The sequence below is a fragment of the Toxotes jaculatrix genome, chromosome 15 (assembly GCF_017976425.1).
Source record: "Toxotes jaculatrix isolate fToxJac2 chromosome 15, fToxJac2.pri, whole genome shotgun sequence".
Classification (NCBI taxonomy): Eukaryota; Metazoa; Chordata; class Actinopteri; family Toxotidae; genus Toxotes; species Toxotes jaculatrix.
The window spans coordinates 13,947,123-13,974,145 of NC_054408.1; the positions used below are offsets into that span (position 1 = coordinate 13,947,123).

Sequence of the window (27,023 nt, forward strand, 5' to 3'; positions counted from 1 at the left end):
GCATTTTTTTTTTTTGTTATCCGTGAGTAAACAAGGTGTCTTTTTTTTCTTCGCAAATTCACATCTTAAAATGAGAGACTTAACTCAAATGAATTGCATTTCTCTGGCACGATACAGCTAATCACATCCACGGGGGAATGCTACGACTCCCCCACTAAACTCACGGCACCGTTTCTTATAACAGTGGGAGCTTTCAGAGAGGCGACTGAACTCCTCAGAGAGGCACACTGGAGAGCGAGAGAGAGAGAGAGAGAGAGAGAGAGAGAGAGAGAGAGAGAGAGAGAGAGAGAGAGAGAACAACTGGCCGGCCTGCTTGTCCTCTCTAGACCAAGTCATTACCATAGACAGCCATGCCAGGCTTGTGACTGAACTGCCACACTCACACTGAGGAGACCTTGTCTTAGGCAGGATTCATAAGGCCATTCTTTATCAAAGCTAATCTTTCTACTCCCCCCTACATCCCATCCATCCGTCCGTCCCGTCCCTTTCCACTCTCTGTGTTTGTGCTTCTTTCCTGATCTCCTTTGCCTTTCCATACACTTGCATCAGCAGTAATGGATGCCATTATGTAAGTAAAGGAAGGAGAGGGTGATAGAGAAGCTGTTTCAAAGGAGACCCTACTGACCATCCAGACCTTTACCTCACTTCCCCAAATTACTCATTCAGGGAGCAAAAGGAACCTGGTTTTGCTCTGTATCTGTGTGTGTGTGTGTGTGTGTGTGTGTGTGTGTGCTGTTAATGACCTCTCCAGCATAGTGCTTGATGCCAAACTGGTGGTCGGTCACTCTGGGCTTCACATAGTATGGGTTTGTCTGAGGAGAAAGAACAAAGAGGCCGCTGGCTTTTAGAAATGCTGTTCATAATTAGTTCTAATCAAATTAAACAGAGCACATTGTACAGTGAGTCGTCCAATGGGAGTTGCATCTGCAATTAATGATTACTTTCATTAACAAAACTCCTGCTCATTCTTTTTTCCAATAAACTGATAAATGTTAAGACAAAATTTGATGACATCTTGTTTTGTCAGATCAACAGTCCCATATTAAAAATCAATCAATACATTTGACAATAATTTTGCTTTATTTTAAAAAAAAATTGTCAATATTGGACCTGATTCTATGTCTTCTGTGGATCTGATTAAATATTAAAAACTTCAGAATAAAAATAATTAAAATAAATGAATAAATAAATAAATGTACAATGATAAAACAGAGAAAAACAACTGCTGAAGATGGATTTTCTGTGATCTACACCCTTGTCATGAAGTGAGACAAAGAATCTATTGCTCCTTCAACCATAACCTTAAAACATAACACATGGATCAGCAGTGACAGCTCAGTGACACCTCAGGGAGAGGTCAGGCTGTTCTTAGTTCTCACTTTGTAACTCCTCCTGTTGTTTCCGTCAGCCACAGAAATACCTGTTGGGTTTTCTGAGGGCACTCTTTTCTCCTGCACACAATGCTGATCAGGCCCAGAGAACGGCTGATCACATTTCAGCATTGTTGTGTTTGCATGTGAGAGCGCTCGGGGGCGTGTACAAGTGCTGAGCAGACGTTCAATCCGGTACCAAAGGCAACAGGCGATTCATCAGACAGGAGAAAGAGTTAACTCTTTGAGGCTGTGTGAGCTGGTGGGTGGTGAAGGCAGTTCCTCAAGGAGCTATGGTGAGGGGATATGGATCATTTTTATGACTTTGCAAGTGTTTGCCTTGGAGGGATAGGGTGTGTACGCGCTGCTGCATGTGTGAAAGATGCAGGTTTTCATGTGCACATGTAAACTCACTGCGTGTCGGCTGTGCAGTTTCTCCAGAAGGGTATAGTCTGTGCCTTTGGGGAAGCGACTCTCCTCATTGATAAGAGCCAACATGCCCAGTTTCTAAAGGGGGAGACAGACAGAGGAGCAGAGAGGGTGAAACACACCGCAGTCATGATGGAACTAGTTATAATCCCGCTGGGTCACATCTGGCAGCTTTTAGTATGACAATACATCCAGGAAACAGCATAGTAATTCATTCAGTTTTCTCTTTTATTTATAAAGAGAGTATTCACTGAGCGGGCACGGTATTTGGCTGCAACGATTTACTTTACATTCCCACATGTACATAAAGTCACCATTAGCGAGTCTTTTTGATTCTCTTAAACTTTCCAAGCTTGTGATTTTTGACCCCGAAATCTTTCAGACACAAGCCCACCTCTGCAGAGGCTCAGCTTTAACCATCATTATAACTATGGCGATAAAATAACACAAATTGTCTTCATGCTTCACTTCAGTCATACCTCTAACCGCCAACTGGTGTACATTACTGTGCACACAACATGCAAAATGAGACTATATAATGATAGACTGGGAGATGGGGGTCAATGTAAGCACAGTGTGGCGTCTGGGTCAGCACGCTCTGGCTGGCGGTTCGCGGTCGGTCCTGGTGGTGGCTTTGCTCTCTCAGGGGCTGACTGTCTGTTACCTTCTCTATGAGATCCAGACACTCTGCGTTATCCATCCAGTCTATGGCCTCCCACTGGATCCCCTCCCTGAAAGGACAACACACACACACCATGTATATATATATAAATATAAACAACCAGGGAGACACAATGGTTGTATTGTTCAGAGTGAACATGTGATGAAATGAGCCATGTCCAGGCTGTTGGCCCATTATACAAGAAAACAACTGTCTGGGGGAGAAACTGAGCCAATTCCAAACCTCTGGCAGTTTGCCTGCATCGCCTTGAGCAGACCCAAACCCCACCCCCAGCCCTATCTGTCTGTGGGACAGTCACTAACACATGCAAATCCTTGTTTTATTTTCTATATCCATGTATCCATCAGCAGCACAAGCCTGGATGTCTTTGAGCATTTTAAACATATCTAACATCTTTACCTGTTGTACTCCAGCTGCTCCAGAGAGAAGATGTGCTTGTTGAAATACTCCTGAAGTTTCTCGTTGGCATAGTTGATATTAAACTGTTCAAACCGGTTCACCTACAGGACAAGAAACCAGTTTGGTTTTATAACAGTCTGTTCTGTAGGTTAGGCAAACAAACATTTAGAGACATGAACGAGTGATTTAAGATGTCTGTGGCCTTCGAGAATTTTTCTCATACTTGGGATTTTCTCTTAAGTCCAAATGAAATTCATGAATGGTCCATTTAAATGAGGTACAGACAGTGCACCTTTCTCCGCAGGGCAAAAAAACACTCCTGAAATCATAATAATGCCTTAATCTGAATGAATTTAGAGTTTAAATCAGATTATGTTTGATAACAGCAGCTTATACAGTTAAGTAGTTGATGGAAAATGCTCTCACTTCATCACATTTTTTTATGCAGGCCTCTGACCAGTATCATCCTCTGTTGCACCTGACAGTGTAACATCACCTACTGTGATACTGCGTACTCATGAAAAGAAGCTGTTTTCAGGGCCTTTAAATGACGATTTAGCTGCGATGCGCAAGCTTTCACCTCAAAGTTCTCAAAGCCGAAGATGTCCAGAATGCCGATGGACTTGAAGTTGTCTTTTCCTTTTATCTTCTGGTTGATCCTCATTATAATCCAGGAGAAACACTGAGAATAAAGCGCCATGGCAACCGAGTCCCGCGAGTCTACCGCCTGCAAATCGTGACATGAAGAGATGAAGGTTACCATGGATACCAAGTCAGGCATAAATAATAAGAGAGAGGAAACTTTGCAGACTGTATCGTGAAGTCAACATACAGTGCATCATCATATACATTTCATCAGTTCTGTCAGATGGCGGTTAAAGTGGTTAGAAACAAGGACAGGTTTGATTGTTAGACTGATGGTGCGTGCGTGCATGTGTGTGTGTGTTTGTGAGACCACAGTGTGTAAAACAAATAGTGGTTTGGAGACAAAGGTGTGTTATGTCAGCGTCTGTCTGCAGGTAAGACACTGTCTGTTTTCACAACAGACAGCGTCCTTTATCACCTACATCTTGAGAGTGACGCACTGCAGTCAGTATTTGTCATATTACAAACATCTAGTGAAAACAAAGACAATTCCAAATACACTGTATAAAAAATGCTTTCATACATGACCGTCTCTAGTCTTATTTATTTATTTATATATTTATTTGTGGCACCTTCCCACAGATACAGAGAGGTCATAACACCACCACCAGACCGGACAGAGGCAGTGGTGTGACGTACACTTTGAGGAACTTTACTTATCCATTTTCTGTGACTTTATACTTCTACTCCACTACATTTCAGAGGAAAATGCCTCTACCACCCCTGGACAGACGATGTACACTATTTGTACAGGAGAGCAAACGGATTGTAAGACAAGTTGTAATTTTACATGGAAAACTGATTGTCAGACAATTAAACATTATAACAGAAAAAAACTAAATCTACAGATGAAGACAACGAGATGTGATTGGATGTTTCCAAGGTCAAGAATGAACTGTCAAATTCAGCTTCAAAACCAATATGGATGCAAACTCCTAAATAAAACAGATGAAATTTTAAACATCTGCAAATTTGTTGCAACTAAGCAAATCACTCAATCTGCTAAACAACACCATGTGATAAGCTCAAAAGAAAGTAAGTGGGACTCAGAGTCGTGATTAGCAGAGACATTACCGGGGCTGGTAGCTGTAACTCAACTCATTTAACACTCCAAAAACAAATAAATTAAAAAAAAATCTATTTGAATTGCCATTTGACCCAGCTATGATTTTCTCCAGCTGCCACCAAGTCGGCTTCTCAGCCAGACACCATCTGTGTATGTACATAAAAAGCTCGAGCTTGCCAGATACACTTCCTCCACAGGCATTGTGCTTGAACTGAAAACAAAACAAGAGTGTGGCGGTGTGTACTGTATTTGGGGCAACAATGCTCCTGGGCCTTTGAGTAATCCATCATGCCCAGTCACCTCTTGCAACTAGCGGGTGTGAACAGAGCGCTGGTGGCTCCAGGATCTCCGTCACAGGGGTGAGAAGAATGGCTGTTTGTCCAGGATTGGGAGGGGGTGGGGGACGGTTGGGGGGGGACTACTGCAAGCAGTCGTGGGGTGGGTGACCCCTGGCCACTGTGAGAAGAAGCCATTCTTACCGACTCCAGGACTGGAATAATGAACTCTATTAAGAGACAAGCTGCTTCAAAGGCCAGGCAGAACAAGCAGCAGCGGGGTGACAGCACAAGGTCTTTGTCTGGTGATGAAAAGCTTTCTTGTGACTTTCGGGTCCCCTGTGATAATAGTAAAGGTCCATTCTGCATATTCGCTGACATTTACGAGTATGAGTGGGCCAAATGCTTGAGCTCAGCCAAAAAAAGGATTGTGTCATGCGTCAGAATGTTCTTGTGGCATATGGTGGAAAGGATAACACATGCAGATCAGGACTTGTGAAATATTCACATTAATTACAGACAACAGGGTGAACATTTGAAGCAGAGAGCGACACGAGTGAATTATTGCGCCAACGTCTTTGGGTGTCTGGCTGCGTTGCCTCCAGAGGAGAAGACTCTCGCTTCAGCCCCAGTCATTGGCTCTATTGTGCTTTTGACTCAGATCACTATCATGATGGCTTTATTGTGCCAGGAATCTGGCAGACAAAAAGCAGGAAATGGCTGGGAGTCACGCAAGGGATCTGGAGAGGCATGTGGGGGAGAGCGCCGGAGAAAGGCTGTGTGTGTCACCAGGACAGGGGAGGGAGAGGAGTGAGGACGGGGGTTGACAAACAGGCATCTACTGTATGTTTCAGTGTCTCGACAGTGTCGAGCTCTGAACAATCCCTTGCACCCAATCCCTAGATACTGCACTGAAATCTGGGTAATAAGGGCGGGGCAGCAGGATTGTTCCGTGTAAACTGTATGACTCTTTAATGGATGTGTTGTTACCTGCTCCACGGTGAGGGGGGAGCAGATCTCCTCTCCTCTGAGGATCATGGAGCGTTGGGTCAAAACCTCTGACAGCTGGAAGGAGTCCAGGCCAAGCAGATCACTGACATTACTGACCACTGAAACACACACAGACATGGATATAGACTTACACAGTGTATAACAAACAGAGCACAGACAGTTCAGGTGACTCCCACTGATGTCAAACAACACATGTGACTGTGATCCTACAGAGTCTATAGGAAACTCCATTCTGTTGGCTTCTGCAGTCACTGTAGTTCACTGGTTCTTTGGAAAAGAGGTCAAACACAGGGAACAAAGGAGCCTTGAGCTCATGTTACAGCCTGCTCAGTGCTCCGTCTGCTAGTACAATGTCAATCAAACTCATAAGGAAAACTGCAGAGTGGTCCAACATCAGTGGTGAACTTATTATCTGCTTTAGAAAACAGAGGTTTCCTACAATAAATTCCAGCAGAAACAGCTGGTCATTTTAACTGGGCCTAACCACTTAAAGCCACATGTTCCAAGTTTCCCCCTGAAATAGAATCAAACTTTGATAAAGCGTTTTTCCACTCTTTGATAAACATCACGTATATTTGGGATCTGCTTCGCCCAGCACTTCAAGCTGTCATTTGTGACATTTTCTCATACACACCTTTCTCTATTATCGTTGCAATGTTTGAAAATGTAACGAAAAAGGCGTGAATCTATAATAAAGTTGTACGGAGTTAGTAATGATGGTCTCACCAAAGAGTTCGAGAGGCTGAAAAGGTTTGCTGCTTGTTTGTTTGGATGCCAAAGAAGAACTGGTTTGGTAAGCACCGTGCTCTCATAATTAAAAAATACTTTGGTTTTCCGAGAGAATAAATACTTTCACTGGCAATTTAATTTAAGGCTCTGCAATTTCCAAATCATTTCCTACTGATTTCCTAGGAGGCGTCCTGGAAATAACTAGATAATTGAGTACTCGGTTTCAAGGGAAACAAGAATTTCCTTGGAAGAACGGCGCAATTTAAACCCAAGTGAATATTCATTCATTACCTATTTAATATTGGAGACATCCATCTGCGCTTGCTTTTTGGCAAATCTCACATTTTTCCACATTCATCTAACCTGCTGCGTACTGACTTAAAAACACTGTGTATGAAGTGTACAAATTGAGTGCAGCCTCTATAGTTAGCACCAAGTCACACAGTTCTTTCTAAAAAATTTCCCAGGAAATTATTAAGACATTACTCAGAAATTACACAGATAAAGCATTCCCCGAATTTCATCTTGCTACTTACTTGTGTCCCTCACAGTTTCAAAAGTATGGTGCAGATTGTGGATATGTGCAACACTTTTACACTACACTCTATGTGTAGTAGAACTGCATATATGTACATACATACAAATACATTTAATTCCTTCTCCTACCCCCTTTTGAAGTGATCTGAGCTCCGCCAGCAGTCATGAACTCAATGTTACCCATCTGGAGGACAGCAGACAGCAACTTGAACACATCTCTGATCTCCTCCTCACTGAATTCCATCACTTTCAAGGCCTCCTGCAACACAACACAACACAACACAGAGTTGGACAACATGTCCCTATAAGGACAGTATCAAGATGTGACAGCAGTTAAACATTTGCTTTTGCTCCCAGCTATATTACGACATAATTTAGAATGTGCCTCCAAAGCCAATATATGTTTCCCTCAGGCTCAAGTTTCTGGAAGATAAGTCTGTCTTACCAGATACACTCATGATAAAGGGTTATGGCGCCCCCTGGAGGCCAAACAAACTGTATACATTAAAAAATTCCAGTATTCTTTCCCTCTTCTCCTTCTTACCATCACACTATCAAAGAGGTGCTTGTCATCCAGGCTGCTGTCCTGCACGCAGCCCGACTGGCTCAGGTAGTGATATGACTCAGGACCTTCAGACAGTAAATACATGTCTGAAACACACGGAGCAATGAATGAAATAAACAGAAGTTTACTTTGTGCTACTTGTTGTTAACCATATTGTACAAAGCAACAATGCTGACATTTACAAGTCCGTTGTACGGCCTATAGATTTATAGGTAGTTGGCAGAGGAAGAGATAAATATTTAAAAATGTAAGTAACAACCATAAAAAAAGGTCATTTTAGCTCTGGTTTGTTCAAATTATTGGTTTGCTTTTCATTATTTTTGTGTATATTTGATTTTCAAAAGTAAAGTATCAGAGCTGGCTCCCTGCCATTTAAGATTATTTATCATTTAGCTCTAGTGAAGCACATATTTTGATGAAAAGTCGGGACTTGCTATTACTAACTTTGGTGACCACAGTTGGTCAAAAATTTGGAGCGCTCCTTTAAACCCTGTAAAAACGAACCTCTGTGGTCTTTGTCAGCCCCTGCTAACAGCGCATAGAAGATGTGGTAGTTTCTCTCTCCAGGATTCTGACGAACCACACGGTTCTTGGAAAGAGAGGATGGTTAGAAGAAAATGTATTTTAATATTCATTGGATTTTTGCTCGGGCACGATACATTACATGTTGGCTACTGAACGTTTCAACACTACACAAACTTACCTTTTCCAGCAAATCTGATTACTGTAAGTCAAGGAAAACAAAAGTAACTTTAAGTAATTGCATCCTCTGGAAAAATGCTGTAGATGATAAAAACTTTCTTTACAGAATATCAGAGTGAACTTTCGAAGGATACAGTCAATGATGCAGCCTCCATGAATGTTTCCATTTTGGGAAAAGTGAAGCTGGATAAACTTCCCAAAGCGACTGGAGTTATTGTTGTACACAGTCTTAGCATTCCCAAATGCTTCCATGATGGGGCTGGAGAGAGAGGACAGACAAGTCAAGAAAATCAAAATGTCTTCTAAAATGTCTGTCTAAAATGTACCCAGTGATTGTCCATCTATTTCTATTTTGATGCAGATGTGGATGCAGATGTGGATCCAGATGCAGATGAAACATTTCTTAAAATTTTCTGCAGCCTTGATGGAAGTGTGCACTCTAACAGTATTTTCTAGTTTGTCTTGATTTTTTGCTCTATGCTGTGCCAACTGTGTGAGTGACTAAAACATTTTGGATATATGGATGACATGAGGGACACCTCTCCGATCAGTACTGTGGGTTGACAAAAAGAGACGCTAACCAAATAAGCACTTTTTATTCAGTCTCGATATTCTGGTTCTTTTTTCAAGCAGGACCGTTTATAATCCTTGATGGTCTAAACAGTGTTTTAGAGATTTCCCCGCCCTGTCAATTTTGCAATTTTGGTGGAGCCTCTATCAGTCAAAACAAATCAGTTTCAGAATTATAAGGACGACATTCAAGAATAACAAGATGATGAGTTGAGTTAGTTGAGTTGAGGTAATCTTGTTGCCATTACTCAAATGTGGTTAGGAACTTGCCTTGGTGAGCTGACAGGACAAATGCAATGTAAGCAAAAAATACTGAATACAATGAATAGCTACAACAAAATATATATTAAAGTGCCAAAGGTTTATGATTAAAGAATCAAACAACCTAGATCTAGTATTATCATATGCAAAATACCACAAATAATAACCAAGAAAACATGTTTATTGCTCTTCAACTTTTAAAATGTAAAGGGCACAAGATAGCAGGTGACAATTCTTAAGAGACAACTCAAACCCTAACAGACTAGGACTCGGAGGTCAGCGGTCAAACAGTACCTGCTCTGGACGAGGGCCTGCTCCACCCTGGTGGTCCTCTCTGACGGAGGAGTGCCTGCTGAGTTTTGACTCATCACTGAGAGAAACTTCAGCAGCAGCTTGGTGCTCTCTGTCTTCCCAGCACCACTTTCCCCACTGAAGAGGCAATATACACAATCAGACAGAGAGAAGTACATATTTAGATGATATAATGATATAAATCCCCCTTTTGGGGTAAATGCCACATTAAAACTTTTTTTATTCAGCAGAACTATTTTCCAATCAAAAGACTCATAACTTAATCCGTAATTTACAGCCTCTTATTTTTCCTCCTCAGTCCTCACCTGATAAGCACACACTGGCTGTCGTGCCTCTTCCACAGGCAGCGGTAACACTCATTGGCTACGGCGAAGATATGAGGAGGCAGCTCCCCCATCTGGTGTTTGCTGTACAGATCGACTGCAGTGCCGTCGTACAGTCCTGCTATCTGCTTATAGGGATTTACCGCTGCCAGGATCGAACCTATGTTAGTCTGAAGAAAATAAAAAGGCAGACAGAGGTGTGAGAGAGAAAAGGGAAAGGAGGGTTAAAAAGGATTATCAGAGATTATCAGTGAAAGATGAAAAATGCTTTTAATGTATTTTACTCTAGGATTTATGACTCTTGCCAAGCACTCTACTAACGCTAAACTTTTATATGAGGCCTGCAGTACAATTAATTAATATCAATTAGGCAGATTCTTCCAGTTTCCTGTCTCCTTCCTCTGACATGGTACCTGTAGTCTGTAATACTCTTAAACTGTTATGTATGACCTAGTTTGCACTGATGGTAGTATTTTAGGATCCATTTCTTCTGCTCGGGTAATGCGCTTTGGGGAAAAGTGCCTCACAAAAGTGTGTTTGTGGGTCATCATAACTGTTCTGTGATGCTATGTAGACAGACTGGGTGAAACCTCTGGGATGAGATTAGGAGATAGGATTTCCAAAAACATAGTTACCATGTGTCTGTGGGCAATGATTATTTTAATAAAGCCCAGATAGAGTTTCAACCTCAGAGGGCTTCTACTGTGAAAATAATCCTGGGTATGAGAGCGGGTCAAACAAACATATCTGAGATCTTGCATTCTTGAAAAAAATAAAAAAATACAGCTCTGAATACCCTTACAATGTTTTGTTTCATTGTTGTTTGAGGTACATTGTAATCCACGAGTTATCTGTCCCAGAATGTCCTCAAGTTCCAAAAAATGTGAATATTTCTTATCCAGCTGTGGTTATGTATGCCCAGTGAAGAGAACGGGTGCGCTAGTAATTGCAGGGTAATATCAAGAGTATGTTTGGAAGTCGTGAGGAAGTGCAGGTCATGCTCCTCACTCAAAACACAACATATCTTACTGATACATTGCACTTGCCTTATATAGAAATTAATTTGTAATGCTTCCTGTTGATGTTTTTAGATGGTTGGAGATTTGTTATACTTTGAAATCTCAGTCAAATCTCAGTCTCTGCTGTGCATCACAGTTCTCAGAAATACAAAAAAAGAAAAGAAATCCCTGAACAACATAAAAGACCCACAGATACACCAGGTACATGGTAGTGTTGCAGGGTGAATGTGCTCACAGACTGTGCGGTGCCTTACATAGATGTTGTCTTTCTGGTAGCGCATAAAGAGGTTGTGCATGATGGCAGCTTCATGCAGCTCTGCCAGAGTCGACATGTCCTCCACTCCATGGACACTACTGGGGTGCATCGGGTACACAGTCTCTCTGTTCAGCTCTGCCTTCTGTAGATAGATCACCTGCAACAATACACACACACACACACACACCCAAAGAGTTCCCAGTTTGAGTCTGGCCATGGACCTCTGTGTTGCTCCCCATCAATTCACTGACATTTCAATTAACTGCTTAATTGATTCAAGGTGTACTGCACAGTAAATAGCTTTATTTACACTTTCAATATCTCCTATCACAGCTAACAAAGTCAGCCGAGACCCACAGGCTTCAGGGTTTGAACAACACTTATGCAGAAGTTGAGCTTGTCGAGAAGTTCACACAGATGTGAATCCAGCTGCTGGCACATCAGTCTCACCTCTGTGACCATAGCACATGAACGCATGGATGACAGGCAGATTGAGGAGACGATACAGGAACCACTAAACTGACAGACTGAATCCCTTATGTGTTCCTGCATGTGCCTGCTGTTGGCAGGTAGAGAACCCCTGTCTGACACAAGCCCAGACACATGTCCATAGATTTGTTCAGTTCACTTCTCTGTCTCTGTACAATAAATCTATCGCATGTCACATTCCTGGAACAAGGCCTATTAGACGCAGTGGTAAAGTAAATGCAATGACTGGAGGCATGTCTTGACTTTCAAAGCCCATTTTTAGATGGCCGATTTGAAATGAATCAATGGGGAGTGAGTGAGAAAGATGAAGGAAGAAGATTTACTCGTAAACCAGCAGGGACAGACTTTCTGGCTATCAGAACTCTAATGGTCAAGACATGAGATAAGACAGGCAGGCTACAACTGGTCACTTGATGGTAAGTAGGGTTTAGATCAATGCTGATGGACAAGGGGCGGGGGTTGCGGTGTCCCAGTACATTACTGCTGGTCTTCTGGAATATTTATGTGGCCCAGTTGGGAGCAGACATTGGGTTTCAGAGAGCTGCTGAGTCAGCACAGAGGGGCTGCTGGGCCTCTGTGGGAGTGCTGATGAAGGTTTGAAAGGGGTTAGTTGATTCGTTGAAGGTGCAGCTAATGAACTTGAGAAACCAGATCCTTTGTGTATTGGCCAAATGACATTTTGAAATGGAGCCCTTTATGCAGTAGAGTTGAGATGAGCTGAAAAACGCTAAAACAAGCTGTTAAGCTGGGGGGGTCTGGTAATTCTCACTACAAGTGACACCTAGTGTTAATATAGAAATATTGATTAGTGAAGCTTTAACAAAGTCAGTGGCTTCACAAGAAAGCATCAAGACCCTCCATTAATGTCTTTGTTATCAAATCAAAGACACTTCAGCACCATCTCCTCTTCTTGTAAACGTATCCAAATAGAATTAAATACACACAACAGATAAATACACAGGACATGAGTCAGCTACATGAAGATAAGTCATGGGACATCCTTCATGTTATAACGCATCTATGTTTCATTCTATACATTATAGATCTGTAAAGCTCTTAAGAAGATTGCGTTGTTGGAAGGTTAACTCTGTGTTAAATAAGCACTGTTCGTGTGTGTGTGTGTGTGATTTCCATCTTTTGCACCGATTGTAATGCATTAACTAAAGTGAACCTGTATGAAAGTGTTAAAACAGTCTCCTGAGCATGTGAAATGATAAACTGACTCTCTTCTGGCAGCCATGTCCATTTCATAGCTGAAAATAGATGGACGATAGAGAATGGGCGTGTGCGGAGACAAAAGCACAACAACAATGCAGTCATCAGTGGGTTGATACATGTTTTTGTGGTATTAAGGACTTTGGGGAGAAAAGCAGCATGTGCAGTGATGACATCCATCGAGCAGAAGCTAGCAGATTTACAGCCAGATGTCCCTAAACATTTGGCTTTAACCCCACCCTCTCCTCTCTGGCTAATTGGCCTGGGTTCACCAGGCAGGGCCTCACTGACTAATAAATCAAACAGGCTTTTCACTTGTTTTACATCTTTAATCAACATTATCATTTTACGTTCAATTACATCAGTCGCTTAATGTGACTGATGTCAGAATCAGCACCTGAGCACAGCAGCTGATTTATACAGGATAATATACTGTATATCATTATTTTCTTTCATATATTTTTATATAGATGAAAAAGGGACATGGTTACAAGCATCTTCAACCCTTCATCCCTCTTTCATCCTGTAAAAGAGGATGTATCACCTGCTCTCAGTTCTGAGCTCACCTTCTACTGACACTGGTGGAGAGACACTGTGTCCAACAGCCAACCACAGAAATCTGGGATACGTCTTCCACGTGTGTTAGCGTTCTTTACATTCCCAAAGCACAAGTTCAAAGTTGCACTGAGATGACTGGAAGCAAAGATAATACAAGATAACAAACAACTAGGAGAGGCTGCAGGGCAAGATTAAATTCTCAATTTCACCTAGAGTTTCACAGGAGGAAAACCAATATGGTTGCTTTAGCTAAACACACCTTCACCTTGGAAAGCACCTTCACCACATCTCTAGCGATATAGCTTCTGTGCATATTTTTTGGTGTGTACATCCATAGGTGTGTGCGCAGATGTATGTGTTTGTGTGTCTCTACATTATACTACTTGACCCTTGTTTGCAATCTTCTTTAGACCACTGTTCAGATTTCAGAGAGAGAGCCTCTGGGACTTTTTCATGACTGAAACATCAGAAATGCTCAAGAGAAAACTGAGCTGGATTTTCCAGCATCAAAAGGGGTTTCGCATTCCTCCGTGTTGCCCCACAGTGGTCTATGATTGCTTGGTTTCACTGTTGGTTTCATTCCTGTAAAATCAGTCACTGAGCTCTGGCCTCACAGCGAAAGCGATTCTCATCAATATTTATTCCTCTCCTCATAAATTTGTTTCCAAATAATTTACTGAATAAACAGCATCCCGCAGATATGGCTAAAAGGAATCTAAGATGGAACATGAGAGCAGATAAGGTCTAGACACAGACCATTTCAATCTCTATGAGGTACAATTATGTTCTCTTAGTGTCCATTATAACTGCCAGACATACTGGAACATTTTCCCTGTGGGAGCTGCAGAGCCGTCAGCCTCAGTCCCATGTGATGCCACAAAAAACACTCCAACAAAAGCCTGTCTAATCCAACACAGTGATGTAACACTGTGTCCACTGTTGTTGGATTTCAACTTCCAAAAGACAAATTAAACCACAGTTTGAATTTATGAATTCGCTCTGAGCTCATAATCAAAACTCACCAACTAAATCTAATTTATTATGAGCACAAAGCACATGGCGACGCAGCATCATCAAAGTTAATCATGTGAGTGCTGTAACGATGGCCGGAGATACTTTTATGCCACTTACAACAACATGTGACTCATGATTGATTAGTGAAAATGTTGCACTGCACAAATCAATGCTTTCCAAATGGAGCCTTGTGTTAACAGTAGCACATTACGCTGTCGGCCACGAGGCCGGACACAAAACAAAACAAAACAAAACAAAAAAAAAAAACAAACAAAAAAAACCCCACAAACGTCTCAGTGATGATATAAAAGTTTTAACTTTCTTTGAGTCGTTAACAATAACCCATAAAATTTTGCACAGCAGTAAACAGCACATAGAGGGTGTGTGGTAGATAATATATGGTAATTTTAATCCGTCAATGGACCAATAATTATGCATGAGATATCCAGTATTTTGCACAAAGAGAAATTTCAAAGAAGAAAATAAAACATTCAGTGTGATAAAATATTTCAGCAGTGGTGCTGAAACAATTAGAATGGTTGATCAATGGCATCTATTTTGATAATCAATTTTATCAATCCAATGATTTTTCAAGCAAAAGGATGACTATTTCTAAAAATGTGAAGATTTGCTGCTTTTCTTTGTCTAATGTGATAATAAACTGAATACATTAAGGTTTTTGATTGTTGATCGGACAAAAAAAAAAAAAAAAAAGCAGTTTGATTGTGGGGTTTTTTTTAATCCACAGCTGATCCATTAATCTGTAAAGTGAACAGCAGATTAATCAATAATGAAAATGAAAGTTACATGCAACCCTACTGTGCAGTGAGTCACAATAAATTATGAAATGCTGAATTTTTTTTGCTTTCAGTTCATTTCTTAGACAGAAACACTGCTTCTGCTTTACTCATTGAAAATACAAAGTCTCACCAAAATGATACAGACTAAATTGTGGCAACATTTTTTCTAAAGATGACGAGAGACAGAATCCATCTGAATTTCAAAACTTTCTTGCAGCTGTAACGCTCTTTCTCTTTGTTTCCACCTCACTGAAACCACACCCTGCTGTTGCTTTGTTCAACCGGCTCCACTCAATATTCACATTTAGATGGGGTCAGACTCAGTGACTCAGTGGACTTATGTTACACTGGCACATATATTCAGGGCTTTAGAAATAGCACATGGCCAGATACAAAATCACAGGCTTGTGGACACAAACACAGTCTTGTTTATCACTGTCTGTTTGGGCCTCCCTTTCTTTTTCTGTTTTTTTTTTTCTTTCACACAGTCTGACTCTCTCTCTGTCTTACAGTGAATCCATCTGCTGAAGGGAGATCCCGCCCAGACCCGGGGGGATATGGGGTGGGTGGGGGGACAGGGGGCAGAGGGGGTTAGGCTTATTAATGGTGAAAACTGTGCAAAAAAAAAAAAAAAATATATATATATATATAACAGAGAAAGACGTGTACATAACAACCTGCTCCAAAAAAGCAGCCAAAATCTTCAAGCTAGTATTGCCTACAAGGCATAAAGCAAAGCCAAACCTAAAAATATTTTTTTACCACACAGTCAGACACAGATGCTCACAATAATGTTTGTGTGAGCATGTTACTTGTGTGACCACGCTCATGAATGCACATCGCTCACATTAAGGCTCACATAATGGATCCATTGACTAATAATCCAGAAAAGACTGAGGAACTATCAACGATCTATTTCAAAAGTCAGAGACTGTGTGGCTACAGGCCCCAGGCAGCTTGGGAAGAGAGAGGTCTCATCTCTTTCACTGAGGCTGGGCAAAAGACAAAAAAAAAACATGCCTGAAGAGTGAACGAAAAAGCTTCGAAATATTCACTTTAAGTATATGAGCAATATACACTACATATGCCAAAAGATTCATGCCTAAATATGGTATTGGGACTGACATAGACTGACATAACACGGTCTAAGATCGTTTTATTGTTCAGTAAGATGACATCACCAGCAGCAGCTCTTTAGTTCAGGTGACAGAGCCTCTTCCTGCTTTTCTTTGTATGTTCACCCATCTGGGGATAACACACACACTGTTAATCCAGCTGGTTCCATCTGGCCACAGGAAAACCAGACACAGACACACATGCACTCAAACACACAAAGCCACAAGAAGTTTAGCTTTAGCTGTCTGCTCCGGTGTGTCTGCTGCATCCACTCAGGCCTGTGGTGTGGAGAGGATGAGACAGTGATGAATGCTGATATGATGGTTAATGTGACTGAGTCAGCCTGTTAAAGCCATAGACAGTGTGGGTTAAGACATTCTCATGAGTCTGCGAGCTGAGCACTAGGACAGGGAGCAGCACCTTATTGCAAGCACTGAAGACATGGATAATGGTATATCCCGCTCCCTGAGGGGAAAATGTTGCCAGGATACATTTACCAAACCACCTTTGACATGGAACATGGATGTAAAAACACCAGGACACAGACAGACAGACTGACAAACAACTCATATACGCAACGCTGTGACTTTGCTGGAGGAGCTGGATTAAGTAAAAGATTGCAACTGGCTCAGGAAATACCGTTAAACCTCAACAGATACAGCGTGTAGTCCAGGAACAGGGATCACATTAGGTCAGTCAGGGACCCTGAAGGTGGAGACAGCCTCACATTCCTGTCATTCTGGCAGCAGAGTCTTAGGACTTGGACACAGAGGAAAAATCCATACGCCTGGCCTGATGACGAACACATTCTGAGCCCACATGTTAAGATCATATGAGCACACAGTCCAGCTTCAGATCAGCTGCAACACTATGGTCCAGATCAGTCCCAAAAAATGTGATCATGCTAAATCGCACTGAGGGTGGTGAAATATTTTTGGACTGAGAACAGCATCCTGTGGTATTCAGTCACGTTTATACAATAAATAAGAAGCACGGGTCTGATTCCTTACTCAACTTCTGACCTGGTGCTGTGATAGATGGTGTTTCCATTGGTCAGAGTCACCCCCTACCCTTCCGACAACACATGGTTGACCTCTCACACTGCAAGCATCCCCACCACTGACCACAGAACGCCATAAAAATACGCTGAGGAGGAGGACACAAGGATGAGCTCATACACTACACTTTATAACCCTCTAACTCTGACACAGCATACTGCTCTGCATTAAGATACGTAATGATATGATGCAACTCCTCTTCTAAATATAAATATAAATATAAATATCAGCCAAAACAAGATGCTCTGATTATTTGCCTTTTTCTATTTTCCCCCACACAAACATTGGAAATAGTTAATATTAATATTTTGTGTGACAGCATTATCTTGTCTGCATTATAGAGAACAAGCACACCAAATCTGAGGAAAAGACTCATCTGTACCATAAATTTGCTTAACATGTTAAGAAACACTTGCATATTCAGACATCTGTGAGCCAAAGAAGAACATTAGCATTTATCTCAAGTTGTGTTTGTATCCACCTGACAAATCTAAGTACAATATTCACTTGACTTTCATCCCTGTGTTGCTCTGTTGTTTGGTGCTTGTAGAGTACAGTAGGTTTTTAAAGCTGCCCTGCTGCAGATGGAAACAGATGAGAGCAGTGAGAATACAGCAGGCAATAAAACCAAAATGCTAAAAAAAAAAAGCTTCAAAGATACAAAAGGGAACTGCAGTGTTGTGTGATAATTCTCTGTGGGTTTGTCATTGACAGAGCATTTTCAACCAGAAAAAATGCTGCTCCCCAGCAGCTTGACCACCCCTGCTTTCTGTGTAGTCCTTGAAGGACTCCAGTGAAGGAATGACACAGGGCTTTGGCTTGTGTTTAGGATGATATCTTTGTGGCAGAGACAGAGACTGGATGTGGAAATTGTGCTATGTGTCTTGATCCTGTGGACAGAATGAGTCCTTGGCCCATGCCCTCCTGTTCCTTCCCCAGGCCCCCGGTTTGATCAAAGACCTGCGGCCGAGACCAGGTTTGGAGATAATGAACAATCATATGCATCGCTCATGGGGCTTGTTCGGTACAAAGACATTCCTCAAGATAAGAGCGGTGCTGGGAGCTCATTTTTGATCTGTAGTCTCTGAACCCAGACATTGCGTTAGGGGCTATTTTCTAAACATCCATCACCACCAATCGCTCCCTCTCTCTCTCTCTCTCTCTCTCTCTCTCTCTCTCTCTCTGCCTCTCTAACAGGATTTCCTCCAGACACAAAGACCACCATGAACTGCCAAACAGATAAGCTCAGGCCAATGACTTGACACAAGGAGTCCATTCCTGTCATTCTTACTTTATTACAAAAGGTGTTGATCCCACAGCTGAGTCCTGACATGAAACACATATGTGCAAACAATTAACACTCACACATACACACTGGACTGCTCTCTTCTCACAATATAGCACAACCCTGTAAATGATAACACAAAATGAGGGGAGGTTTTACATATACACTATATTGGTCATAGCCTATGAGATATCTGGTGTTCAGTGGCATGTATGGGACCTTTGGCTTCAAAAAGTATTTTATTGGCTTTAGGGCGAGTGCATGAATCCTCAAAGCAATGATGCAGACAGGGCACACAGATGAACGTCTGGAATGGTTTAAAGTGAATCATTGTCAGCATTAATGGTTCAGCAGGGAAAAAAAGCGGCATTCTTACCTTCCCATAGTCGGTGGTTAGGACCAGGGACAAATCATCACAAGAGCTGACGGTGGAGGGGAGGAGCTGCTCTTTGTGTCTCAGCCAGACACGGGCCCCCTGCAACACAATAGGCAGCACAACACCATTAGCATCTGGACACAGGACTCGTACTGGAGTCAAGTGTGTCATAGGAAGCTACTGGACATTTACATAACAAACACATTTGTAGAAGTTTAGCTGATGCTACCGACACATTTGTAGACCCTTATTCGAAACCAAGGAAGGCAAAGGTCAAACCAGAAATTAGTTAAAGAAATATTCCTTGCCATATTTGGGTGAATTTTGAAAGTGCCAGGTGAGTAATACTGTAGTTGCTCAGTTAGAAAAGACAGCAGAGTTAATTCTAGAAAGAAGGAATTATGCCCTCTGCTTTTCTTCTCTGTCTTTTTCCATTTTCCCCTCTTCTCAGCTTTGCTCACCGCTCTTTGCCACATAGCTACTCCCTCACCACACCAGACTGGCACGGTTATCCTCTTATTAAACTCTCTTTGACTTTTAGTGGAGAAATGTTGCTTGCCAGGCATGCATGCTAAGAGTGTATCAGAGAGTTTAAACTACCACTCAGAGTCATACACGCTCAGTAAAACCCTCCAAAAGGCTTTTAGTCTTTGACTGTGAGGCTAATTTACTCCATAAAAGAGACGAATATGGTTCCGAATAAGTGTCTGCCACTTCAGCAAATCAATCAGTACAGATGCTTCTCTGCCCACCATGCTTCCTTCTTTTCTATTCTTTAATTGGGCAAACCACAGCACACTTCTCACCATTTTCCCAGATCATAGCCTGGTTCCAGAAGGAGATTAACACCAGCGCAACAGCTGATCTGGTCTCTTGTGTTTTGTGTATCCATGTGAAGTCACTGACCTTCCCAGACATGTTTGTTAGCAGCTCAGTAACAAGGAGCAATAACAGGAATCTGAGGCTGATTGCTCAGACGGACTGTCATTTCCTTACAGCGGCGGAAGACAGATTCATGACCTGTGTGGTCTAAACTGATTATCTTTTACAGTGACTAATTCTTTAACAAAAAATGCTATGGCCTTTAGAAAACATTTAACATTTTGAGAAATATGCTTATTTGCGTTAGATGAGAAGATCAATGCAACTCTCATGTGTTTTTATTTAAATTTAAGGTTACAGTCAGCAGCTGGTTTGCTTAGCTTAGCATAAAGACTGGACTCAGGGGGAAACAGCTAGCCTGGCTGTGTTCTACTTCAAAAAAATTGCCCACCAGAACCTGTAAACCTCACCAGATATGCTGTTATGTTTGTCCTATCCCTTGAGAGTGGTACTGCTCGTCTCTCGTAACTAAAAGGTGAATGTTGAACTCTTCCTTTGTTTTTATTTCCTCAGTCTATGTTCTCAACTCTAAGTAAGCAGTATAAAGAGATTTGGCCTGAAAGTCTCCATCCCTTATAAGAAGTCTGGCTTTGACTAACTAAACACCATTAATCATCAAAAGTGCCACCACTGGCGAGGGCGGGGAAAACACCGAGCAAAAAGGGAATTGTGTGTCCAACGGAGCATAAAACTGAAGAAATCAATATGCATGGATTCCACTAGGAAACCCTATACAAGGTCACCACTTTCAGACATCAATCCTCATTAACTATTAACAACAGGCTGCCACGTGTGCACATACACACACATTCTCATCCATGGAGCATAAACGTGTTTGTTACGGGGGTCAGGACAAAGATCGAGACGCTTTTGTTTAGTACACTTGCTGTTTGCATGAAATCCATTTTGTTGAGTCACTGAGACAAAAAGGGAATCAGTTCAACATAAAGAATTATCCTGAATCCATTAAGAGTGAGGAGTGATGACTCTAGGTCTCTAGTCTTTTCTGGTTCTGGTATTTTGTGGTCTGGGCTTCCTTCTTGGACAAAGGGTCACTCAGCCCAACCATCCAGTCTGTAAACCTACTTCCATCATCAAGGATTTTTTTTTTTCAGTCCTGCTAATGGAGCACAGCTAAATGTGGCTCTCTCAAACCACAGGGGAACACCAGTGAGTGGGATAAAGGGGTCGTGTAAATTAGGAGGAGGCTGAGGGGGGAGAGAGAGAGAGAGAGAGAGAGAGAGAGGGGAAAGAGGAAGGGTGCAGCCACCTGATAATGTCCCGCCTCCCATTGTCTGGAAAAAGAGGCAGACAAACAGAAACATCAGGACACAAATATAACGGAGGTATTCACAGACACGTGGCCTCACATTAACACACTTTGCATTTAATATGAGACGATTGGTGACTTCCACGCCAGTGACCAACTGTGTTTGCCTGGTACCAGTTTGGCATGCATAGCCTGTTCAGGGAAAAGCTGCTTCACGTGAGTTCACTGAAGTCCAGTGAGGAGATTAATAGTGCTTACTCTATAGATTTTAAGAAGATCAGTTGCTGTTATGTAACGGGAAATCACAGAGGCTTGAATTTAGCAGAATATTGCTTGGTACTCTTCATCTTGTGGTGGTTTTTTTGTGCTTGTAACTGAAACAGTGGAGCTGACAAAGTGAACAAACATGCAAGGGGTAGGTTGTAGCAATAGGTAGATTAAATTATTTGTTGAAAAGAATAAGGCAGCAGGCAAGTCACGACACGGGAAGGAGTGGGATAGTCCATAATAATGTGTGCTTTTACACCAAATCCCATTATTGCTTCAATTCAGAAATTTCAGTGATGCAAAATATTAAAGGAAAATTCTTCCAAGAACTTGACTTGAACTGTTCCAGTCGCTGAGTCAGAGTCTTGGAGGTTTTCCAATCATATGAGCAGGGACTTTCTCAAAAGGATGAATAGTCACCATCTTAAAGATAAAGACAGATAAAATTCTCTGGAAAGCATGTTGAGTGCACGCAGACCTTGTTTTTAAACAAGAATTAAGATATCCAGTAATTCACATAATAACTGGTTCACCGAATGAAAAAGATATGGTAAACCAAAAGTCAGCAACAAACTGGCACATTAAGATGTTAATGCTGGTTTGGTTTGCTGCACCAGCGTCTGCACAGTGACTTGCTTTCTGGAAAACTGCCCAGCAGGCACTATAATCAAAACTGGGCATAAACAGCTACACCAGTACGAGAAAAATACTCTGCAAACGTATCAGATCGGATCATTTTTAGCTCACAGTTCTCTTTTTGTCATTTAGGTTTTTAGGCAGACAAAAAGACTATAGACAAGATGTTGCACCCTTTATGTATGAAAGAAAATGATCTAAGTTTGACTTTTTTAGCTGACATTCCTAAGATTTTAACTCTTCAATATACACAGCTGACACAAGTCATCACAGAATGAGGGAGCATTCATCGCTTCATCTTGTCAAGTAAAAGAAATGTGATGGTGTGTCAGGGGCAGCAGTAGTTGTGGGGAATGGTCAAAAATATAAATCACTTTATCCTGCAAACATACAGACCTTTAGGTGTGCCTTACATAAACACAGGGATTTGTCTGGATAACTGTCAGCCAGTAAAATTTAAGTTGGCAGAAGAGGTGGGGTTCTCCTGCAACTAGGCGGCTCAAGGAAGCCGACACCAGATGTGTTTGTCCATTTGTTTGTGTCTTTGTACGTGAGCGTGTGTGTGTGTCTAAAGACTCTGAAACCAGAGGGTATAAAGTCGGGATGAATGGTCTCAGCAACAGATGGTCACACTAAAACTCCTCCCCCTTGTCTCCTCCATCTTCAGGAGCTTCGTCACTAAGTGAGGACAAAGGCAACCACCTCTGACTGAGAGCTCAGAAGTTAACCAGGCAGAAATATCCCAAACAAAGGCCAGCTGGGACGCAAAGGGACATGGGTATCAGCTCCTGTCAAGTCCCCCAGACTTGAATCACCTGCTTCAGGACAACTAACTACTCTGACTAAACTAGAGAAATTGTGTGTACTTCTTGCATAATAAACATTGGAAAGAACAGTGTTCATGCGGTAATGAAACACACAGTTTAATTATCAGGTGTCAGTTAACTCCACTCCCGTGCCTCCGGTAACCACATGTTTTAATAGCCCCCATTAAAAAGCACAGCTGAACTGCTGCCATGACATTTCCAGCTCAGGCTAATTTCAAATTCTTAACGCTGCATGTCACTGAGCATGTGTAGCACTGCTGAGGCAGAACCGACTGACAATGGTGATCTGATCCACCAAAGCAAGGCGGCACGGCGACGTCCCATCATGCTTTCTGACACAGAAACCACTCGGCCTGAATGATGTGATCCCAGAGTTGGAGGCTTGAGTTTCTGCAGCTCGTATAATGACATCCAGCTCACAGATTTGCTAATGAACGAGCCTTAAATATTTAAGGGCATACACAGTACAAGGTGCCAAGGCTCTTTCTCTGCTGTCTGGCCTAGCATGAGCACACTCAGTATCAGGTGATGGTATCAGAGAGAACAAAGGAAAGCTAATTAACTCAGCCTGACTCGGACACAGTTGAACAATCAGTTATGATAAACTAATTTCTTGGATCACAGTGGGGTTTCGGGGTGCGGTGAGTGAACGCCCGCCCAACACACAGCAGTGAGCGGCTGCTGGTGTTGCAGGTAGGGCCTAATGCTACCCAGGAATGATGCCTCACTCAGGGATGAGTACACTGAGCTGGATTCCTGACAAGCATCTCATTTGTTGTGGTCCGCACGTGGAGGAGGATAAATTAACAGAGGAGCACTTACAAATGCAATTCCAAAGAAACTCTAGCTGTTCCTGCTTTCACTTGGTATTGTCAAATTTCCCCATTTGTGTGGTCATTTACATTGTCTTTTTTTTTTTTAATAATTATTAGGTTTGCAATCATGTTTCTTCCAGATCAGTATACTATCAGTAACTCCCAACTTCTCACTGACCTACTGCATCTCATTCAGAAGCAGATGTTCAAACACACATCTCACATTCTGGTTCAGCTCTCTTTTTACACCACTAAAACCAAGACATACCAACATTATCATAAGAATAGAGAGGCATAAGGCCAAGTCACTAACCCTTTGTGACCCCACTCAGTGTGCCTGTGCAGATGTGCAGTCCTGGACATTGAGCGGCTGGATGACCTGCATTTAACAAGGTCAAACAGCATATTGACGCTTGCTTTCATGTTTCATGTTTTTTTTTATAAGAAATTAGCCTGTTGTAGGTAAAAATTACACAATGTTTACTTAAAAAAATACTTTGTACACTGAATCATTCTTTTCCTGTTAAGACATTTTCCAATTTCCCTGACTTGCATTACTTTGAACTATGAGCAGAAACTCTTGCACACTTTGGGCAGACCATGAATAAAGGCTCCTGTCAGCCGGAGGATTCACATTTTGCTGCGATGGCTCGAAAACCCATCTCATAGACTGAACAACACGTGTTGGAGATGGAATAAAGGCTGTTTGTTCTTTTTTTTTCTGCTGAATAGTTAACATTTCATTACAGATATTAGGTTTTTTTATTTTGGTTGTAATGGCTTTACACAGAATAATAAAATCACAGCAATCTTTGTAACCTGTAGTATTCCAAAATCAGGTAACAATGGCAAAATTTGTTGCTTTGTCTATCAAAAGGAACAAAAGAAAGCCAAATTCAGGGATTGCAACCAAATCTCCTGAATGCTGAGTGAGTGGAATGAAGAACAATCCGCCAAGTAGTTGGTGAGATTAAACAAGTAGGCTGAGTGCGGCTGGAAGGGGAATCTGGGCAAAGGTCCTTCTGGATCTCTGGCCATAAGATTTCCAATGAGGCAAAAGCTGTACATCTTACAAACAGCACAAACTCAGGCATTCAGACAGTTATTTATTATCTTATTAGCACAACATTTTTCTTAGTCTCTTACTGAGAATTTTTTTAAATATGATAATGAAAACTGGTTTACTGAATCTAAATTCTTTTTTTTTTTTTTCATAGGGATATGTGTGAAATGAAATGAAACTTTCCACTGGACCAGTCAGAGGTTAAGTAGCATCTAAAGCTCTTCAGTAGTGGTTATTGAGAGAAAGGAAAAGTGTTTCATTCACTTTCTTGCACAGATTTTCCGAGGATTCAGACTTGCAGCTCTCTGCTAACATACTAGCTTTAGTTACAATCATGTCACTCTAATTACTGAGCATTCAAAGGATAAATAAAAGTAACTAACAGTGATTTAATATCAATGCGCCTCTGCATGCCCCTTTGTTTCTTTGTTTCCTCGCGGCACTGTAATGTTTAACTGCTGCACATGGTGCAGCCCGTGCCCGCAGCCAGCATAGGGTGAGGGTGGGGAAGCGCAGGGTGGGTGACCGAGGGGAGAAATCAGATGATTAAAAGCAACCTCTAGCATCTGTGCTGGAAGACGTATGAATAAATGATGGAGGGAGCAGCTGATCAGAAATTAGCTAATGGAGGAGGAGGAGGAGTCCCATGGGGAACCAGGCTTTCCCCAATCTGCGGTGAAGGGGGGTGACAAGAGGAAAAAAAAATAGAGGGTGGAGGGTCCAGTTCATCAATTGTTCTTGACTCCATGGAACTGCCTGAACCCCCTGCAGAGGAAGCTATAAACAGACATAACAGCAGGGTGGCCTGGAGGCAGCAGCCTCATCGGCTAAAACAGCGAGGCAACTGGACATGTGGCCCAATAACTCAGAGACATCATGCATCATTTTTATTCGCAGTTTTTTCTAAAGCAGAGGGTCTGTAAATGATTAAATTATAAAGACAACTGTGTCACTAGGTTAATTGAAGTCAACCACATGCAATGCAGCAGCAGTTTGCAACATCAATGTCCTTTATGCTGTTTTCATTAACATACTAAACAGAACAACTGAGCCACAACATTACTTTAGCAAGTGTATGCAGGTTTGTGTGTTGGCGCATGTGCATGTGCTTATGTGCTTATGTGCTTGTTTTGTAGTGTATGTGTCTGTTGTCTGTCTGTCTCTGCCACAGACAGGGTTGGGTGGTGGTGGGCCCACCATCATCTGATGGCGCTAATCTGTCGTGTTGCTAACGAGTGTATTGAGCAGAATTTGCATAACAAATTACGTCTTCAGCAGCACTTTGGAAAACAAAAAGAAAGAAGAGGAATGCTTGACACTCTGCCACATACTCTTGGCACGGTGTCCTGCTTTACATCCTGTGTGAACATATTTCCATTCCACTGCTCTTCCAGAGTGATCAAACTATTACAACGATCCTGTGCTCAATGTTACACCCCCTATGTTTTTTTTTTAACAGAAATGGTTGCAGGATGGGAATAAGAGGCAACAAATGATGTGATGACTGCACATTTGATTGGATTTTCAGCAAAGCTTCATGATGTAAAATATCTACAGAGCCACCTGCCATTCCCCCTTCTGTCTGAGATCTACATATCTAACCCTGTCTGTACTTATCTCTGGACTGTTATATCTGTAGGCTGGGTCACACAGCAGGGATCCCTGAGATATTCCAGGAATGCTGCTCAGTCAAGACAGTCAGAGACTGCCGATGTGTGTGTCTGACTGTGTGAGACATCACTAGGTAATCAGGCTCCTGTTACACTGCCTTTGACCTCTCCTCATACTTCATGCTGTCCCAGAATGATGCTGGGGATTCTCCTGCCTTGGTTTATTATTAACAGTTATTTTATATAATTACGTTGCTTGAACACTTAACCGTTTAATAAAACGATTAAAAGTTTTTCCGTGTTTGATAGAACTTTTAACAGAATTTCTCAAAATATGTCATTATTTTTGACAGTTTATAGACTTTGGTATAATAATCAATAATTCAATAATTGTTGAAGTCAATTTCAAGCAAAAAGGCCAAACCCTCTTTGGCTCCAGCTCCTCAAGTGTGAGGATTTGCTTTTTTTTTTTTTTTTTTTTTACAGAGTTTAGGACTATTGGTCAAACAAACAATCTGAAGATGTCATGTTAAGCTTTAGGAAATCACGCTTTAGATTCTTTGACATAATCCATTATTCAAACACAATCTG

At 41.8% G+C, this 27,023-nt stretch overlaps 1 protein-coding gene across 1 annotated transcript in view; it reads right to left on the bottom strand.

Moving 5' to 3' along the window:
- myo10l3 (myosin X, like 3) overlaps positions 1–27,023 on the bottom strand; it is a 55,143-nt gene that overhangs the window by 20,586 nt on the left and 7,534 nt on the right. Inside the window, exons 2-16 of the mRNA XM_041057447.1 lie at positions 19,063–19,161; positions 11,150–11,308; positions 9,859–10,046; positions 9,536–9,670; positions 8,545–8,669; positions 8,412–8,425; positions 8,213–8,297; positions 7,688–7,794; positions 7,273–7,402; positions 5,857–5,975; positions 3,461–3,607; positions 2,881–2,981; positions 2,464–2,530; positions 1,785–1,877; positions 744–812 (exon numbers count right to left, since the gene is read on the bottom strand). Of these exons, the coding sequence (XP_040913381.1) occupies positions 744–812; positions 1,785–1,877; positions 2,464–2,530; positions 2,881–2,981; positions 3,461–3,607; positions 5,857–5,975; positions 7,273–7,402; positions 7,688–7,794; positions 8,213–8,297; positions 8,412–8,425; positions 8,545–8,669; positions 9,536–9,670; positions 9,859–10,046; positions 11,150–11,308; positions 19,063–19,161 (1,638 nt within the window). The remainder of the gene's footprint in view (positions 1–743; positions 813–1,784; positions 1,878–2,463; positions 2,531–2,880; positions 2,982–3,460; positions 3,608–5,856; positions 5,976–7,272; positions 7,403–7,687; positions 7,795–8,212; positions 8,298–8,411; positions 8,426–8,544; positions 8,670–9,535; positions 9,671–9,858; positions 10,047–11,149; positions 11,309–19,062; positions 19,162–27,023) is intronic.